A 19,226-nucleotide genomic window follows, 5' to 3' on the forward strand; every position below is an offset into this window, starting at 1 on the left:
ACCTTTGGGTCTGGGGACTCTGTTTTCCAGAATTAAAACTGACATGCATTTCAGTTTGCTGCTCTCCAAACCAGCTCAGCGACAGGAGCTTTCCAAACAAGGGACCAGCCTGAGAGCAGAAGAGGGACCTCCACACCCTTTAAACCCCCAAATTATTCCCTTAGTTGTGTTTTGGAGAAAAATCAAAGCCATCCTTATTCAACAAGAATTGCACGCTTTAATATTTTTTTGAAATTTTCTGCACCCATAACATGACTTCACGGTGACATGAGGCCTCAGATATGCTTTGAATAAAAACCACAGCCTCAAAGAGCCCCAGTATTGGAAAGGAAGCTCCAGAGGAGCCCATCCAAACGCCCATCTGACTCACAGACAGAAGCGGGAGAGATCGGGGCATCTGCAAAACAAGCTCAGCAAAGCCACGTGGCCCGCGGGTGGTTCTCTCAAAGCTACGCGGTGTGAGGGGCTGCAGGGGCTTTCCCTCCACCCACACTGCACGGCTGTGAGAGTGAAGTCCCAGCCTGCACTGGGCTCTCGTTCCGTGCATGTCCCCAGACAAGCGCCATGACCTCCCAGGACCCACTGTCCCCATCTGTGAAACGGGTGCAGGAGTCCCCATCCTGCCATTGCTCTTAGTGAATTGTTAAGACTCAAATGAAGGCACTTGGTACAGTGTCCAACCTGAGTCAGTACTTCATTAGCAATGCACCAAATTATGCTGTTGGCTCCTAACGGTCACTTCAAGTTCAATTTCAGCCTGGGAGGGGTCCCAGATGCCAGTGCACAGGGCGAGCCAACCTCACGGACGGGAAATGCAGCAGTCACCCTTGGAGAGGACCTTCCTACCAACACTGAAAGAACTGCGGGTGTGGAGGGGAAGTCGGCCTCGCCAGCCAGTCTTTGTTCTTACCATCCTCTGCAGCATTATAATCTTGGGCCCCAGGTTCCTGCTAACAGTGAAAATGTGGATCAGCCGCAGTGTGAATATAATGTAATCCAGGCAAAAAATGACTCGTCCGGAATACAACGAGGTTTTGTTAGAAGGGTGGAGCCTGGGGAAAGAAGGGGAGCAGCATTTGTGATATGCTAACAAGACATCTCAAAGTTTTGTTTTTAAAAAATGACCAAAGGTGAAGAAACAGCCAAGAGTCAGGTGTCTGAGAGTGAGTAGAAGTAGGCCTCCCATGCCACCCACCCTCAGTCGCCGAAGACCAAAGGCCACCATCTTCCGGGCTCATGGGCTCCAGCAGAGGCCAGAATGCCCCAGAAAACAGTTTGCAGAGGTTCCAGCCACTTCAGTCCTTCATCCTCCAATACTGTTGTCGGACCGCGTGACATCATCGCCACCTTCCTGGCTCCTGGGGCTCCGATGACTCTCCCCACCCCCACCCCAGCCCAGGCTTCCCCTGATGGAATTTACCTCATTCCCACCAGATTGTGTCATTAGCTAACCACCTGCTGAGGCGTGAATTGAAAACCACCTGTACTTTCCTAACTGGGATGCTCTAGAAATCACCTCCAAGCAACTGTGATTCAAATGCTGGGCCCTTAACCCAAGCAGAAAAGGAGGTTGCTGGAGGAGGAACTTGAGTTTTTACGCCCCTGAAATTGCAAAGTGGGCGCCCTCTGCGGCGCCCTCTGTGGAGTGGCAGGCTTCTCCGCAGAGGGACGTCTGTGTGCTGCTCACAAGGCACCCTGGGCTTTACCTGGGAGCTACAAGGGGAACCCCCAAACCGGAATGACCTTCTGCAGGGCGGGCCCCTTTGTAGGACAGGCTCCCTTCCCTGGCGCATGTTCCAGGAACCATCTCCGTCGGTGTGCCAGCTGGCATTGCTGTGAGAGGCTGTATTTGGTTTCAGTGAAGTTTTTAAGACCTTTCCAATGTGTCTGCCCATTTCACGATGGGCGATTTACAAAGGCACCTGCCCACACTGTGCTGAGTGTTCAGCAGTTTTTGACCAAAAATGGCTTGACCTTCCTGCCCCACCTTCCCCATTAACTCTATCTCACCCCAAGTGGCTTGTTTTTTGTTTCCATGGATGAAAAATGTCCTCAAAGGAAACGTTTTGCCAATGGGGAAGTGAAACAAAAATGCCAGAAGCCCCCGCAATCAACAAGTTCAAAAACTGAGCAGTGGGAAAAATCTCGGTAGGTGTGTGGCATCGAACGGAGAGAACTTGGAGGGTGACTGAAGTTTAAACGTGTAAGAATAGGCACACAATTTTTATAGATACATTCCGGGTTTGGGGCGCCCCCTCGTATGTGGAGAAGGCAGACCTGGAGGGGCATAGGCACAGGCAATGTGAGCCACGGTGTTGGATGGACCCCAGTTTCTACATCCTGAGGTGCTTTCTGCCCTTGACCATAACTTTATTTTTTAAAAGATTATATTTATTTATCTTTAGAGAGGAAGGGAAGGAGAGAAGGAGAGAAATATCAATGTATGGTTGCTTCTCATGAGTCCCCTGCTGGGAACTGGCCTGCAACCCAGGCATGTGCCCTGACTGGGAATTAAACCGCGATCGTGTGGTTCGCAGGCCCGCGCTCAATCCACTGAGCTACACCAGCCAGGGCCCTTGACCATAACTTTAGATTAGTTTTTCTCATGAGATCGACTTTTGATTGGAAATATGCTTATAAGGAGGGGGACAGGCTCTGTAACCTGCCTTCAAGTTGAAGTTGAGGACCTTTCTGAGGCTTGTACAGAAACGCCACGTGGTGTTTAACCTCCTCTTCGTTCTCTACTCTCCTCACTTTCTAATGAGCTCTCCCCGAGTTCTGTGAGCACAGATGAATCACCGTGAAGGGTCCCTCTTCAATTACAGATCGCTGGGAGGGAAGGAAGGAAGGAGAGGAGACGAGGGTCCGCTGCCACGCCGTGTCTCCACACAGCACAGGCGGCAGTCTTCCCTAACAACCTCCGATGGGGGGCGGGGGTTGGGGACAGGCTTCTCTCAGCCCTGAACGTCAGAGGGCTTTCCTTCACCTTTTCTTCCAGGAGAAGCCAAAACCACCTGAAACTGGGGAGAGCCGTGGGGAGCACTTACCGAAACGCGATTCCCGCGATGAAGTAGAAGAGGCCGAGCGTGTCCATGACGTTCCACAGGTTGGTGAAATAGTTGACCCCGTTCATGTACCACTGCNGGGAACTGGCCTGAAACCCAGGCATGTGCCCTGACTGGGAATCGAACCGCGATCATGTGGTTCGCAGGCCCGTGCTCAATCCACTGAGCTACACCAGCCAGGGCCCTTGACCATAACTTTAGATTGGTTTTTCTCATGAGATCAACTTTTGATTGGAAATATGCTTGTAAGGAGGGGGACAGGCTCTGTAACCTGCCTTCAAGTTGAAGTTGAGGACCTTTCTGAGGCTTGTAAAGCCCAGAATGAAAACGCCACGTGGTGTTTAACCTCCTCTTCGTTCTCTACTCTCCTCACTTTCTAATGAGCTCTCCCCGAGTTCTGTGAGCACAGATGAATCACCGTGAAGGGTCCCTCTTCAATTACAGATCGCTGGGAGGGAAGGAAGGAAGGAGAGGAGACGAGGGTCCGCTGCCACGCCGTGTCTCCACACAGCACAGGCGGCAGTCTTCCCTAACAACCTCCGATGGGGGGCGGGGGTTGGGGACAGGCTTCTCTCAGGCCTGAACGTCAGAGGCCTTTCCTTCACCTTTTCTTCCAGGAGAAGCCAAAACCACCTGAAACTGGGGAGAGCCGTGGGGAGCACTTACCGAAACGCGATTCCCGCGATGAAGTAGAAGAGGCCGAGCGTGTCCATGACGTTCCACAGGTTGGTGAAATAGTTGACCCCGTTCATGTACCACTGCAGCACAGAAAGAGACGGAGAGGGCGTGAGCCGCGTGGCACCGCCAGCTGCCTCCAGAGCTGCTCACATTGGCGCGTGTTTTTCCAGATCCTTTCGGAGCCAGCGACGGACCCACTCGGCCCTGACACACGCCTCATACTGCTCCAGGGGGCCTGGGAAGTGCGGTGCACGCTGGCTGTCCTGTCGCTCCCGTGTGGCTGCCGAAGTCAACAGCGGGGACTCGAGCATCCTTCCTGCTGAGCCCACAGAGAGTAAACACAGACTGTGGGGACAGACTGTGGGGTCCCCAGACCACCAGGTACTAGACCCCTCAGAAGCTGGCCTGTGTGATGAGAGAACCCCTAAGTAGATCAGTCCTGGGGCTCAGAGCACCACTGCAGTGAAAAAATATTCAGGAAAAAGAGGCCTCTTTTCTGGACAAAATGCCAGATGTGGGCTCTTTTCATAAAGTGCCAGGACCCCATTTCACCACATCTGTTGGGATTTGGGGGGTCAGAGGGCCCCAAGATTGCACAGTGCTCTCCACAAAGAAATGGCAGAACTTATTTTGAATAACCATCTACCATCCATTCAGTGGATCCAGGAGTTATTTAATAACGACTTTTGAGCTTACTGTCTGCCTTGGTTTAAAACTCCCATGTAGCAAATTGACGTCTGCTCCTGGGCCCTGGGACATGGAAATACACTAAAGAGCGTATTTTTTTGATACCCAGACACAATCTAAAACAGTAACATCCTAGGTTTGGGTTTTTCTAACAAGTGTGAGTGAGGTTCATCAGGACAGCACCCTGCCGGCAGAACTGTCAGAGGGACCCAACCAGACCCCGGGATTCCACACGCAGAAGCCTGCAGACAAGTAGAGAAACAGCGCCCCCGAGTGTCGGGTTCCTGGAATGACAGGGCTCTTCAAGGCTGAGTTCTGCTCAAAGGGCAGGGCTGCCCTGCAGACCAGGCTCCTAACCTGAACCCTGAACCGTGAACCCACACCCTCGCCTTACTCGGAGACATGAGTGGCAACTGCCCTTTCAAAGGCACCTTCCAAATAGAAGGAGCAGCAGCACTTGGGCAAAGCCGTAGGGGAAACACGCAGTCAGAGCTGACATGGTCACGGAAACCAGTGTAAGACCCCTTTCCTAGGCAGCGACTCCGTGAGGCCGAGACCAGTGCCGTTCCTCCCTCCAAACTCCTGCAGCACCGGGCACAGCGCTGCGAGCTCTGTGAGCCGTGAGCACCAAGGCACCACATGTCGAGAGCGGATGTGACACTGGGTTCGGGCTCAGAAGGGACGCGGGAAGCAGCGGCACCAGCAGTTCCCATGATCTGAAAACTGCCGAGTCCGAAAGGGTTTTCTGGGGTCCCGTTTTCTAACAGTTTAGGGACGGCACCACCCTTCACCATTTAAATTCACGTATTCAACAATTAGGATCTGAGCACCTGCCACGTGGTGGAGAAAGGACACACACACACACAAAATGCAGATCCCAAGAAACTTTGGGAAATTACCATGAATAATTCACACAAACTTGCTGAAATCCACAGGGACCTGCGTGACCTTCCAACATGGTCACTGTCACACACTGAGCTGGGAAGCCCTCCCACCCCCCTGCCATTCACCCTGCCGCCTCCTGATGAGGGATCGGGTTTACAGTCCAAGGTCAAGGTGCTCTCTGAGCCTGCTCAGGGTGCTGAGGAATTGTTCTTCCTCTGTGAACACGAGTTAGAGACCAAAGAGAGCGCTGGTTGCCNCCGCGACATGAGTGGCAACTGCCCGTTCAAAGGCATCTTCCAAAAAGAAGGAGCAGCAACACTTGGGCAAAGCCGTAGGGGAAACACGCAGTCAGAGCTGACATGGTCGCGGAAACCAGTGTAAGACCCCTTTCCTAGGCAGCGACTCTGTGAGGCCGAGACCAGTGCTGTTCCTCCCTCCAAACTCCTGCAGCACCGGGCACAGCGCTGTGAGCTCTGTGAGCCGTGAGCACCGAGGCACCACGTGTCGAGAGCGGATGTGACACTGGGTTCGGGCTCAGAACGGACGCGGGAAGCAGCGGCACCAGCAGTTCCCATGATCTGAAAACTGCCGAGTCCGAAAGGGTTTTCTGGGGTCTCGTTTTCTAACAGTTTAGGGACGGCACCACCCTTCACCATTTAAATTCACGTATTCAACAATTAGGATCTGAGCACCTGCCACGTGGTGGAGAAAGGACACACACACACACAAAATGCAGATCCCAAGAAACTTTGGGAAATTACCATGAATAATTCACACAAACTTGCTGAAATCCACAGGGACCTGCGTGACCTTCCAACATGGTCACTGTCACACACTGAGCTGGGAAGCCCTCCCACCCCCCTGCCATTCACCCTGCCGCCTCCTGATGAGGGATCGGGTTTACAGTCCAAGGTCAAGGTGCTCTCTGAGCCTGCTCAGGGTGCTGAGGAATTGTTCTTCCTCTGTGAACACGAGTTAGAGACCAAAGAGAGCGCTGGTTGCCAAGAGACCCGCGGGGAGCGCCAAGATGCTGAAAGTGGGTGGGCTTCCACCTCATGAGAACAGGTCTCTGGGAAAACCACCACTTGGGAACTTCGGGAGCAGCCTCTGCTCCTCGGGGTGCAAGGAGGGCGCCACCCAGGGTGGCCATCCTACCTGCCTCACTTCGTCGCAGAACAGGACGAAGACCAGCACGTAGAGGACCAGCTCGGGCGAGCGCGGCACCGGGTGGAAATCCATGAGCAGCACGTAGGCGAAGAGCAGCAGGAAGGCGATGTAGAAGACCACGTTCCAGGAGAAGACCACGAAGGGGGACGTGAAGAAGGCCACGTAGTGCCACAGCAGCGTCCTGGGCCTGTCGCCCGGCTTCTTCCTGGACGGGGTGAGAGCCTCCTCACTGTCCCAGCCAACACCGAGGTGCCGGCGGCAGCCCTCCCTCTGGGTACAGGTGGACTCGGCCCCACAGCCAGGGCGGGGAGACCGACCGGCCCAAGGTCAGCCCTTGGCGTTTTGTGGTTGACAAGTCCAAGCCCTGCCCACGAGAGTGGAGACATGGCCCCACCTCTGCCTGTTTGGAATCAAGCCCAGGGAAGCCAGAGAGGATCCTGGACCTACTGCAGGCAGTGGAGCGAACACCCTAAGTGCCAGGCCTTCGCCCTGTGCACAGGAGCATGCACGCATGCACATACATACCTGTACACACAAACACACGTACACATACACCCATGTACTCACATGCACACACGATGATGTGTGCTAGTTTCATACCTAAAGGATACAAAGCCGCAGCCAACCAAGGGTATGACGAACAGACACAGGATAATCTTCCAGTTCTTGGTGTCTCGGGAAATCTCCCCGTACCACTGCTTGGAAAGGAAGTTCTACGGGGAACAGAGACAAAGCACAGGGGCCCTTATTAACACAGCGATGTGCAGGATGGCACACAACTCCCCCTCGCGGCCCCTGCACCTCCCTGCAGTAAGCCAGGTTCCTCTCCGTCCGCATTAGTCACAGGACTCTAGGGCCTGAGACAATCTAAAACTGTCTGACTCTCAGCCCCCCTCCCCCGACGCGGGCCCTTCAGTGAGAGTCGCCCCACGGCCGCTGCCATTCAGTCCAGCTTAGCTGCAGTCACCAGTGGTGGTTTTCACGAACTCAGTGCTACATATTGGCTGCGTGAACATGCAGATGACAAACGTGGAATCAAACCCCAGTTCTGCTACCTCCTAACAGTGCAAGCCAGAGAATGTTCCAGAACCTCTCTGAGCTCCCGACCCCTCATCAGCACCATGCGGTGATGGTCACCTGGAAGCGCACTGTGGAGGTGAATGGGAGCCTGCGTGGGGCAGACAAGAGGTGGGCTGTCCATCTCTTCTGGACCCCCACTCACAGCCAGGCCCCTCTTGCCAGGATTTGGGGAGGAACATGCCCCCTCAGCAACCTGAGACACCTGGGCACACCTGCAGTGACTCAGCACAGAAAAGCTCCCTACTGGCTTTCTCCACTTTGTACCAGGCTCTCTACCATCACCACCAGGAATGGGGACACTACGGTGACAGCAACAGCTGACAGAGGGCCAACCCCTTCCACTCATCACCACACGGCGCCCTCACCGCACCCCTACCCTGTCACCAGACCTGTTCCCACTTCACAGGTGAGGAACCAAGGCCCAGGGGCCCATGGAACCAGGCCCGGCCCACACACCTGGCTAGGGGTCCGGGGGCTGCAGACCCAGCCCACAGTGCCGGGGCCACGCCGACTGCTTTGTGGACACTCTCTTTCCGGTACCACCTCCCGACTCAAAGGCCTCCCCCGAAGCCTGCGCCTTGCCCTCCCCGTACCGTCCCCACCGTCCCCTGATACAGCTTTCCCGCTGCAAGTGAGCCTGCCGTCACCACTCTGGTTTCTAAGTCACTAACTGCATCTGATGTAAAGTGTAAAAGGCACGTTTCTGGAGGTGACCACATGCTGTCTACCTGGACCCCGGGCTGGGCGATGAAATGCTGGTCCGTCGCCTCCACCGCCAGCTCCAGACAGTTGCTCCCGCCCCAGGCCTCGCAGGAGTGGACCAGCAGCTGCTCGGCCAGCTCCTCGTCGCTGCTGTAGCACTCAGTGAACAGCTCTGCCGCCGCCGCCGACAGCACCAGAGAGCGTAGCTGAGGCTGCTGGCCAGGCCCCACCCTCCCCGCCCCCAGCCTCGCCCGACTTCGAGAAAACCCAGGGAGTGAGCACCCACTTCGCAAAAAGCCTAGCAAATGCTGGCACCATGTAATTCTTCACCCGACACAGCCGCCTGCCTCTCGCACACCATCCCTGGCCCAGCTGCCAAGCAGCAGGCCCCCAGAGATGCACACGGAACCGGATGCTTTGAGCCCCGGGAGCCCCGGGAGACTGGGGAGACCCAGGCCCTCTGCCCCCTTCCCAGGGCAGCCCTCCGTCTCATTTATGTTCTGGGCTTTCTTCTGCTGAGGTTTCTCTACAGATAAGGCACAATACAAAAAAGCCGAGAAGATCTACAAAAACACACTGACCTATCGCTAGGGGTGTGTTTGTGTTTGGAGATCTAATGACAGAGACTAGAGTGCAGATCCTGAGAGGAAATTTTGCAAAGTATTGGAAGCCATTGCCTAGTGGATGTTGACCAGAAATTAACATAATTTAGTATCTTAAAAGAAATCATCACTTTTTTTTTACCAACTAGTAGGCCTATTTTCATTAGCTATAGCAATAGACAGACCTACTGCGCTCTGCAAACTGAAAACTCCCTGCTGGAAAAGGGACCAGCTGGGCAGGTCTGAAGCTCCCAGCTGTCAGAGGCTATGGGTCCTGGGCTTCTTGCATTCCCGCCTCACTCAGGGCCTTCTGAGCCATGGTCATGGACAAGCTCTGCCCAGGGGCACTGACTAGCAAACAGAGAGCACACATCCAGGAGATTGTGCTCAGCACCATCCCCCCCCACCTTATTCCGGGCACTGCGCAATCTCGTCCCAGAGGGGAGCAGGGGCTGGCCCCATGCAGCCCCACAAGGAGGTCTGCACCCCCTGACTTTGGGGAGCTGCAGGGCAGGCGGCCACAGCCTTTACTAACATCCCTGAAGGGGAGTCAGTGAAGGGCCTGGGGGGCTGGCCAAGATGCTTCTCTGGCTGCTGCCTTTGCCCTGAGTGATAAACCAGGGGTCTGGGGCCCTATCACCATATGTGTGTGTGTGTGTATACATATATATACACACACATACATGTGTGTATATATGTGTGTATATATATATGAACGAAGCTGGCAAGCTAACTGGATGACTTGCAAGATGGTGAATCCTCAGACCTGTCACAGTTTCTTAATAGCCCCCCAAACAACACACATCACCCCTCCCTGTGGTGCTGAGTTACTTAGACCTGGACCTGGGGAGTAAGAGAGGGGTGGGAGAGCCCGAGAGCTCCCACCTACATTCTTGGAAAAGTCAACAAGCACCAGGATCGGGGGCCTGTGGCTTCTGCCACGACACATGGGCCCCAACTGTGTGGTCTACAGCCCACGCATCAGACCAAGGCGTACGGACATGACACTGACCTCTGTCGCCTGGCACAAGAGTGCCACAGACCCCCCTTGGGCCCCCGGCATGCCTGCACCCACGGGACACCCCGTCCGGGAGGCTTACCCACCGCGCGGGTCTCGTACTCATTGGCCAGCTCCTCGGACTCCCCGGCGGCATTGATGTCGTTCTTCACCTTGGCCAGGGTCTTCAGGAGCTTGCTGGCCCCCAGGGCCGCCAGGGTGCAGCCCCTGGTCTGGCGGGAGAACGAGAGAGCGTCAGGGCTAACTCGAGCAGTTCTTGGAGATGGTCAGGTCAACGCTAATGTCCAACAGGGGCGAACTCATGGCAAAGGTAGAAATGGGGAAATCCCAACTATTCATCACGATTCAGAGCAAAATGTGCACAATGAACACACTGGGACATGAAACCGCGTATCCAAGGAAAACAGCGAGGTGAGTGCCACCCGAAATGACAGCAAGACTGTGACATGGTGGGGGGCCCGACTACCCAGTGTCAACTCTTACAGATCAAAGGGGGCAAGTGGATCGGGCCATGGGAAACCCAACACGTGTGAAGCAAGACTGTTTGCGAACTCGATAGTCAGTGCCCGATTTGATGCTCTAAAAACGGAGTGTAATTTCTTTTCAACCCCCATAAATCATTTACAAAACATCCTTATGTGCTAAACCACAAAGACAAATCTCAGTAAGTTTCCCAAAGCGGACGGTGTCCAGGCCCTCCTTCCTGTCCGTTATGCAATAAAGCCAGATATCGACGTCCGAAATCAAACCTAAATGCTCATTCACTTGGACAACAATCACACCCCACACACACTGAGAAGCAGGTGCCTCCTGGATCTTCCCCCAGCACAGCCCCTTCCAGGGGCCTCTCCCCCCGCCCGCGCCCACCTTTGTCCCCACGCATTCGCCTGACAGCAGCCATCCAGTCCACGGAGGACGTGTTCGAGTGGGCGTGAGCGGCGGGAGAAGGTCAGACCAACCACAGCAGAGCTCCCGTGTTCGGCGTGGGCGTGCACCTTACCTGCTCCCAGATGACTTTGGAGAGTTCCTTCTTGTTCTGCAGAACAGCCCAGATGAAGAGAGCTTGCAGGGGGTGCCGAGTAATAGGAGACACGTCCTGGGAGGGTGAGAGCGTGCGGTCAGCAAGGGCAGGGCGGGCGTCACTTTGGCTGCGAAGCTCCCAGAGTGAAAACAGGGTTGGGGAGACAGCCCCGCGAGTGTAGAGACTCCAGAACTGGGTGGATGAGGCCGTCCCGACAGCACTGGGATGTGCCTCTCGGCTCCGAGGCTCCCCCAGTGCTCATCTGACACAAAACCTTGTATCCATCATAACAGGCAATGTAAAACTGGGCAGAGAGGGATCATGGGGAAGCAGTGCTGAGAGCAATTGAAAAACTGAGTGAGTTCCGACAGCCGAAGAGAAAGCAATCCCTCATAGAAACTGATTTCGCATCGAGAAAAACGTTCCAACTGCATTCTAACTTGGTTGTAGTTTATGTTCAATTACCACCACACAAAGCTACGGTTTATCTCTTTGGGGTTTCCATTCCTAATGCATTCATTACAATCCCCGCCCCTAATCAGCATCCCATACCTTCCAGTGGAAACCACTAAATGTCTGGGATTCTAGATCTAGGTTCTGCCAAGGTCCAAATTGGTTCAGGCACAGCTGTGGATGTGGCAGAAGGTTTTAACAGAAATAGTGACAAAGAGAAGCTTTCTAAGCACTTCCAATTTTTTCAAGCACAAATCATTTTGGTTTCTGCAATATACACACACAGATTAAAATCCTAGAATCACAAAGGGAATCCAGTTTTCCCAGAAGCAATCCTGAGACAAGTAGTTTATTTGAGAGGTGATCCCAGAAAAACCAATAAGGGACTGAGGAATGAAAGCCGAAAAGAAAGAACCAATTAAGGTGCATTGTCAACAAGCTGTCACGGTGGTTAGCCAGAGATCAGTCCCGCTAGGCAGCCCTAGGAATCCGAGTAGAATCCGTGCCTCAGAATTACCTGCCCACACAGGGAGGGGGCACCGGGCTTGGAGCAGAGCCAGCCATCAGCAAAGAGCCGCGGGTGCCGGTGGCTGGGGCCTGGGCAGGCAGGTCCTGCTCATAGGACGGCCTAGAGAATACGGGCGCTGCATTCACAACATCCTCTTCCAGGGAACCTGGGTTGTCCTTTTGGGACTATCTGCTGCCCTTTTATCCACAGAAGGAAACATGGACATTCTTCAGTCCTTCACATGGGCCGCAGAGAGCAGTCTCCAGTTAGGCAGGGCGCGTCCAAAAGGCTAAGACCGGAGCAGGCAGCCATTCGTGCACCCCCACGCCCCCACAGACGCTTCCGAGAGGGCATGCACCGCACCAGGCTTTGCAAGCGAGGCAAACCGCAACAAGTCGTTTTATGCACAGAGCATAAAGCGGACATCAGAAAACTCACCGAGAGACTCATCTTAAGTAAAGGCAGCAGAAAAAAATTAGAAGGCTGATGCCTTTGCTACTTTATGGCGACAAGGTAGGGAGTGGGAGAGGGGGAGGTGGAGAAACGCTTTTAAAGGGAGACTCAGGAGATCAGAGGGGCAGGGCAGACAGCTCTCCCGGTACCTACATGCAGCTCTACGTCCGTCTCGTCCCGGCTATTTCTGTCTTCCTTCCGGAAGCCTCTGCGGAAGTTGGCCACCAGTTTCCAGACGAACGTGAGGAGGGCGTCATTGTAGGAGTTCTTGGCGATCTGCAGGTTCCGATAGACCAGGGTGCTGAAGTGGTTGGAGAAGAGCTCGGTGAGGACGTCACTGGTGAGGAACCTCCGCAGGTTCAAGCCGTTCTCCAGGAACAGGCGGACGAACTTGGGTCTGTCCTTCACGAGAGCCATAAACATGACTTCCCGCAGGTCCTCGGACTGAGGAGAGAGAGCGGAGAGAGGGCTCAGCCCCGGGCCCGCTCACCGGTATACCAGGCTCTTCTTTCTCCGCCACATCGCGGTGGGCGCGCCAAAACATCGTGCAGTTTGTTTCCGTAAAATAAAAGACACGTTTCATTTTCACCAATAACTTTATTGATTTGGATATTTTGAGTGTGCCGCCAGCTGTCTCCCTCCTGACGGAACATTGCTTGTTGTCAGTTAAGGTCCACATTTGATCGCTCTTGACTTCGGCCGGTCTACCTGACCTTGGAGCATCCAGCAAGAAGCCTCCAGCACAAAACTTCGCGCACCGCTTTCCATCAGTCACAGCACCTTCTCCATACACTGTTCGAATCTTTTTTGTGTGTTTCAGTTGCATTTTTACCTTTCTCGAAATAGCAAAGCATAATATGCCCAAAATGTTGCACATTTTCTTCCATCTTCAATTAAAATGGCTACACAAAAATTCACGCTGATATGACAGCTGGCACAACACGATCTAACAACATTGTTTTGAATGAAGTTCGGGACCACTAAGTGCTACTCAAGCCGTCTTACAGGGGAAAAACGAGCAAGCTCTTTGGCCAACCCAGTTTTTCCAGCCACAGAGTAATAGCATCTCCAACTTCCCCTGAGCTCCTGTCTCTAGAATGAAATGCATCTTCGCAGTTGCAGTGTGGCATTGGATTGTAGTTCAAACATCTAGACGGGAGGGGCCGGCGGGAGCCTGACGTCAGCCGTATGTGGGCCTGGACGCAGCCTGGCCTCTCGCTGGTATGAAGTGGATATAGACACCCGTGCGGGAGGCGCCGGTCAAGGCCTTACCCCAGCACCCGGCACAGACGGAGCCGCTGGGTACAGTGCGGGGAACGTGCAGTTCACACCGTCTCGGAAATCTATAGGAGACCGGATCGTGAGCCACCAGCAGCCAATGCCTCGCTCTGGGCCGTGGGGTCGTCCTGCTGCCCCTCAGGCCACGTGCCACCACGGTGATCATGTTACAAAACAATGAATCACTGAAACACCTAACACAAGTTACCATTTGTCTTTATCTCACTTTCTGGGCTGCTGAGAAAACCTACCCCACAGAAGTTTTCCTGAATAGAGGGACAGTCCTGTTTACTTCAGACAGAAGCCTGTGGTCTGTGGGCCGTACCAGCTCCCTGACATGTTCAGTTTCTCCCCCGTGGCACTTGCTACAGTTCGATTCAGTTGCCAACAATAAAAATGAGAAGGCTCATAAAAATCCGCATTTCCAGCCTGAAAACCCAGAAGCTCAGACAACGGGGAGAGCCATGAGCTGGGGCCGAGAAGCAGCCGCCTCTGGAGCCCGAGTCCTCAGGCCCCCAAGGAGCCCAGCACCCTCACTGCCGGCAGCCCGCCCACTCTGACCATGTGACTCGCCTGCCCCTGGTGTAGGTGCACCTCCCCTGCCAAGGGCAGCCTTCGCAGCCGCTGTGCCTGTCCAGCACTGGACTCCTGGGGACCACACACTGCCTGGAGAGGAAACTGTCCAGGACCCAGGGGTCCCCATGAGGAGGCTCCAGGTGGGGTGGGGGAAAGAGGTGGCTGTACTGAGGAGGGCAGTGTCCTTTTCTCCTCTGCCCTCAGGGCAAGTGTTCCTTGTGCCCAGAGTTTCACAGGTCCTTCTAAACCCATCTGCCTTTCCGCTGGTCACACAGGTGACAGCATGGATGTCCATCAGAGGCGTTCGAGGGCACTAAAACACGGGGAGCTGGAGCTCACCTCTGACCCTGTCCTTTAATGAGCCTGCGATCGGGACGGACTGTCTGCCTTGCTACCGGGTTCCCGGGCGGCGCCCAAGCTGACACAGGCCCGGGGACCAGGCTGTTCGAGCCACGGGCCCGTGGGGAAGAGGAAGGCATCCCAGTCAGACACATCTGTGTCTCCAGACCTGCTGCTCCTGTCACCCAGATGTGCCACCTGGATCCAGACCATCTCTGTCTGAGCTGCGGTCCACTCTCCTGGGAGACAGGTGCTTGTGGGGACGAAACGGGGTAACACGGGTCGAGTTGCTTTCAGAAATTCAAGTTCAGAGCAGCCCTCAAAAAGCCCCCATTCCTCCCTGTCCTGGTGTCCTCGTGGATCCCTGGTTGGTGACCTAGCAAAGGGAGGTGACCCTCCCTCTGGGTCAGTGTGAGGGGCACGGGCGCTGGCACACAGAGTGGAGGTCACCCCAACGTCCCCGTTATCCCAAAGGTTTTGACCTGTCTTTAAACAAATGCCTGCATAGTGCTCGGTGGGAGCCAAGGCCCTAAGCAACACAGAAACGTTATCCCACCTACTCATCACAGCCACCTGGGGGGTGGGAACCGCGACCACCCATGAGCAGAGGCGTGCTGGTCAGTGCTCAGCAACCCACCCTCTGGGAGAAAACAGGGGCCCCGGCTGCGTAGCCTCTCCGATCCCCATGGTGCACGCCCTCCCTCCCCCCCATCCTCGGTGGCTGACACCCAACTGCCAGCACGACCGAGTGGGAGGCGGAACTGAAAACAGCCCCAGGGCAGCACAGCCCTCCTGGCGTTGCCAGCAGGCAGACACCACAGACAGAAATACAGATGGTGTTCAACGAAGGAAAACCATTAGAAAGGGATGCTATTCGATGATTGATTACCTTTGTTTTTTTAATAAAATGTATTTAGTTCTAAGGGCATGTAGTTGAATGTTTAATAGTGACAGTATTTAACAACCGACTCACAAAAATCTCCAAAGCTGTTGTGGTCAGCCCCTGTGAGCCGGCACAGGCAGGCTTGGACAGGCCCCCATATGAGGGGATGGAGGCTCGGAGAGGCCAGGGTCGCGCCGCCTGGTGCCTCTGGAGCCCATCCGTGCGCGTCACCCTTCACCGTCTGAGGCCGAGTTAATAAAACTGAATGTGCGGTTCATATGTGCCTGAGCGTGTGTTTATTTGTACCCTCGGACCTGACTTAAGTAGAGCATTTCACACACGGGCATCTGTTTATGAATCAATTAACTGCATCGTCTTACATTCTACTTCCCCTCGAGGAACGAAAGCTTTGCCGTGTGCAATGGGGTTCATTAAATGCAAAGGCGGGACACAAGAGGATGTGCGCTGCAGGAATAAATAATTTACAAATCCCAAGCCACGACTCTGCTTGCATTCTATTATTAAAATTGACCACGTGTCGATGTAAATCAAGTCTTTGTCACTGGTAATACAAGAGTAGCCCTAAAAGTGCTTTCTGAGCCTGGCTGCGAACTCACACGCCTTCCCGGCTCTGCATACGTGTATGAAATTCAGTCAATTCTCGCCGCTCACTGATGACTCAGGTTAACTCCGGAGAGCTGAAAACATGGACGTGCACGGCCTCGCAGGTCCGAGCGGGACGGTCAGCGACTGTCCCTACAGAACAGAGCTCCCGAGGCTGATTTGAGGTCCGTGGCCTACATACGAGAGAACATTGCTGGCGAGGGCGTTGTTCTAACTCTGATTGCACTGAAAGCAAGAAGAAATGCGCTCTCCTGGAGAAAGTAGTTTCCAGTGGGCGTGAGGTGTCTGTGTTGGCTGGGAGAGCTGTCCCGCAGCTGAGACATGCACTGCGCATCTCTGATCACGTGGCGCCTCTCTCCCCAGCGCGCCTCGCCGCTGGCAATTCTCCACCAGAGCGCGGCGGGGCAGACGGGCAGCGCGCAGGGGTGCCGCTGCCTTCACTTTCAGTTGATCTACTTCGATGCCCGAGTCAGCCACCCAGCAGAGGTCCCCCCACTCTCCGCCCACCGGCTCCCAGGAGCTCCGAGCCTCCACCCCCAGGGGCCGCAGCAGCCCCCGCATTGTGGGTCTGCCCAGTGCAATGACACGTTCTTCCGCGAGGGCTTGCAGTGTGATCCCTGCACAGCACACCTCCCACGCCAGCGTTACCATCCCCCACCGTTGCCGCAGGGGCAGGAGGCTCGGCAGCACAGACGGGCTGGAGCGGACAAGGACGCTCCAGCCCTTTACGAGTTCGGTCCTGGAGAGCTTGTGAGAAGGGGGCAGACCTGACACTGGGCGGCCCGGGCGGCGCGTACTTGCCTCCCAGCGACGGTCGTTGGTGAAGATCTCCTCACTGGCCAGGTCCAGCTGGTTCCACTCCAGCAGCAGCTTCAGCTGCCCGTTCCAGTTGTCCTTGTCCTGCTCATTGGTGCTGAAGGCTGTGAGGGGTGGGGAAGGGGCAGGTCACCACAGGCCCAAGGGAAGAGGGTCAGCACCACCCGTGGGGCCCGTTGACAAAGCCACCTGTCACAGGGGCTCTGAGCATGCTCTCCTGGGAGCAAACCCTGTCACTTTGCTTTCGTTTCACTCATTCTCACCAATATCCTGTGTGTCCCAGTGTGTATTATGAGGCTCAGTTCAGGAGATACTATAACATCATTCCACTTCATAGCCTGTGTAACTAAGGGACACATATTTTTTCTGCAGATTCAGAGTCCATAAACGTTGTATTTCAAGAGCCGTATCCGACATGCCACACCTACATCTGTGACGTGATGACCATATTACAAAAATGTTCCACTTGTCTTTTCCACAGCTCATGTATCCCACCTGTTTGTCTGCAGGTGCCATCCCATTTTAGCAAATATTCTCACGGCCCAATTTCTGGCAAGCACGATAAACACGACCCTAATAAACAGCAGACGTCGACGTGGCACTTCCCACGCACGCTGCCCTGCTCTGCATGCCCTCCATCTACGACCAGGCAGCTCGGCTCCCGACGGCCTTCGCCAAGGCTCTGTCTCCTTCAGGCAACATCCACCCTGATGGAACTCTAAGTCACCAGGGGTCGGTCACAGGTGGGGAGTTTTAGCCTGAGCTTCACTGCGAAGCCTCAGGAGATCTGTGACCCCCCCAAACCAGTGCAGAATCAGTGACGTGCGTGACGTGTGTGTGTGTGTGTGTGCGCTTATACAGGACCAAGGCCTACGATTCTATCACATTCTAGAGAGAACAGAAGAAACTGTTGAGAATGCATTAGAGACAGGCCTTCTACGAGTACTGGGATCGAATTGGACTAGTATTTTCATGACATAAAAAAATTTGTTCTATTAAAAACATATAACCAAGGAGATTTAACTGAGCAAGTCAGTAGTAGTTAATTCTGACTTCCAATCTGTAATAATCAACATTAAGTACGAGATTATATTTCAACAAAGCCACTTAAAAAACAAATGCACGTCGGGGAAAGCGGCGGACAGCCCAAGCCCCGAGCGGCGGCTCTCACCCACCTTTGTACAGAGCATAGGAGAGGGCGTTGCTCACAGTTTCGTCCCCAGCTTCTTCCATTTTAATGACTGTTAACAGGTGAGAACTTTCGAGGATCTCTTTGAGCTGGCGACATTCAAAGAGCCATGTCAGAGACGTCAGGAGCATCAGGGCCACGCGCTCTCTGGGGGAGAGACCTTTGATTCCACTCTTTAAAAAAGGCCACCTACAAGGGAGCTCCGGACCTCCTTCCCCGCCCGCAGCTCCTGTCACCCAGTCTGATTTCCAAATTGGGACAGGAAGTCCGTGGCCACCGTGAGAACACAGGCCAAACAGGGACACACATATCAAGAAGCTGAAGGACCCGCTAACCCGGGGGGGGGGGGCACGTACACAGACGTGTGTGTTCATGTGTCTGTGTGTTTCCAAGCCTGGCACATGGGGCGCAAGTGCTGAATGAGTAAATAAAGGAGGAACAGGCAACAGAAAGTCACCGAAATCGCCAGTAAGGGCTTCAGCTATCAGAGGGGAAGGTTCAACGTGAACAGGAGGCGAGAGGACTCAGCGATCGGATAAAGAGACGAGGGATTTGCTCTGTCATCTGGTGCGATTTTTCTGTAATGTTCAATTGTAAAACATTTTTTAAAAATCAAACTGGAGGAGAGGCAGAGCCCCTAATTCTGAGGTTTCGGGATTGGTGAGCTTGGCGGCAGCTTGGCGAGAGAGCGCTGCTTCTGAGGAGGAAGCGGGTCTGGACTCTGTTACACTGAGTTTGAGGCGGTGGGGGGTTTTCTGGCCGTGGCATTTGGGGATGAGGACCTGGAGTGACAGAGCCCTGGCTGGGTGGAGGAGGGGTCTTGGGTCAGGTGGAGGGGCGAAATTGGTGCACTGAGAGGGAGCCCTGGATTTGGGGAGGTGACCTTTGAGGCCAAGGCTTCCTCATGCTGGAGGCTTTGGTTCAGAAGAGGTCGTGTCCAGCAGATAAAGGAAAACACACTCCGTGGGGAGTCTCGCAGGGGAGGGTGGAAGCACGCGGGGAAGGCCTGCGTTCCGGCAGAGGGAAAGGGGTCTGACTACAAACGACAGGGGGTGCCTGGCCCAGGCCCCACAATTCTGGGGCGCATGCGGGAGTGGGCAGCACAGAGGGGCTCAGACATCTTTTCCTGTGAGACGAAAGGGAGGAAGGAGAGGGGCATATGGACCCCGAGGAAACCCCCAGGGACCCAGAGATAGGGGGGG

The 19,226-nt window shown here is 54.6% G+C and overlaps 1 protein-coding gene across 1 annotated transcript in view; it reads right to left on the reverse strand.

The window, feature by feature from the left end:
- Positions 1–19,226, reverse strand: part of TRPM8 (transient receptor potential cation channel subfamily M member 8) — a 56,224-nt gene that overhangs the window by 18,899 nt on the left and 18,099 nt on the right. The window contains exons 9-18 of the mRNA XM_037069194.1: positions 18,011–18,113; positions 16,821–16,939; positions 12,473–12,763; positions 10,885–10,980; positions 9,967–10,096; positions 8,291–8,436; positions 7,083–7,195; positions 6,471–6,687; positions 3,732–3,823; positions 911–1,052 (exon numbers count right to left, since the gene is read on the reverse strand). Of these exons, the coding sequence (XP_036925089.1) occupies positions 911–1,052; positions 3,732–3,823; positions 6,471–6,687; positions 7,083–7,195; positions 8,291–8,436; positions 9,967–10,096; positions 10,885–10,980; positions 12,473–12,763; positions 16,821–16,939; positions 18,011–18,113 (1,449 nt within the window). The remainder of the gene's footprint in view (positions 1–910; positions 1,053–3,731; positions 3,824–6,470; positions 6,688–7,082; positions 7,196–8,290; positions 8,437–9,966; positions 10,097–10,884; positions 10,981–12,472; positions 12,764–16,820; positions 16,940–18,010; positions 18,114–19,226) is intronic.

This window comes from Sturnira hondurensis, unplaced genomic scaffold, assembly GCF_014824575.4.
Source record: "Sturnira hondurensis isolate 20B ecotype Veracruz unplaced genomic scaffold, ASM1482457v3 Scaffold0018493, whole genome shotgun sequence".
NCBI lineage: Eukaryota > Metazoa > Chordata > Mammalia > Chiroptera > Phyllostomidae > Sturnira > Sturnira hondurensis.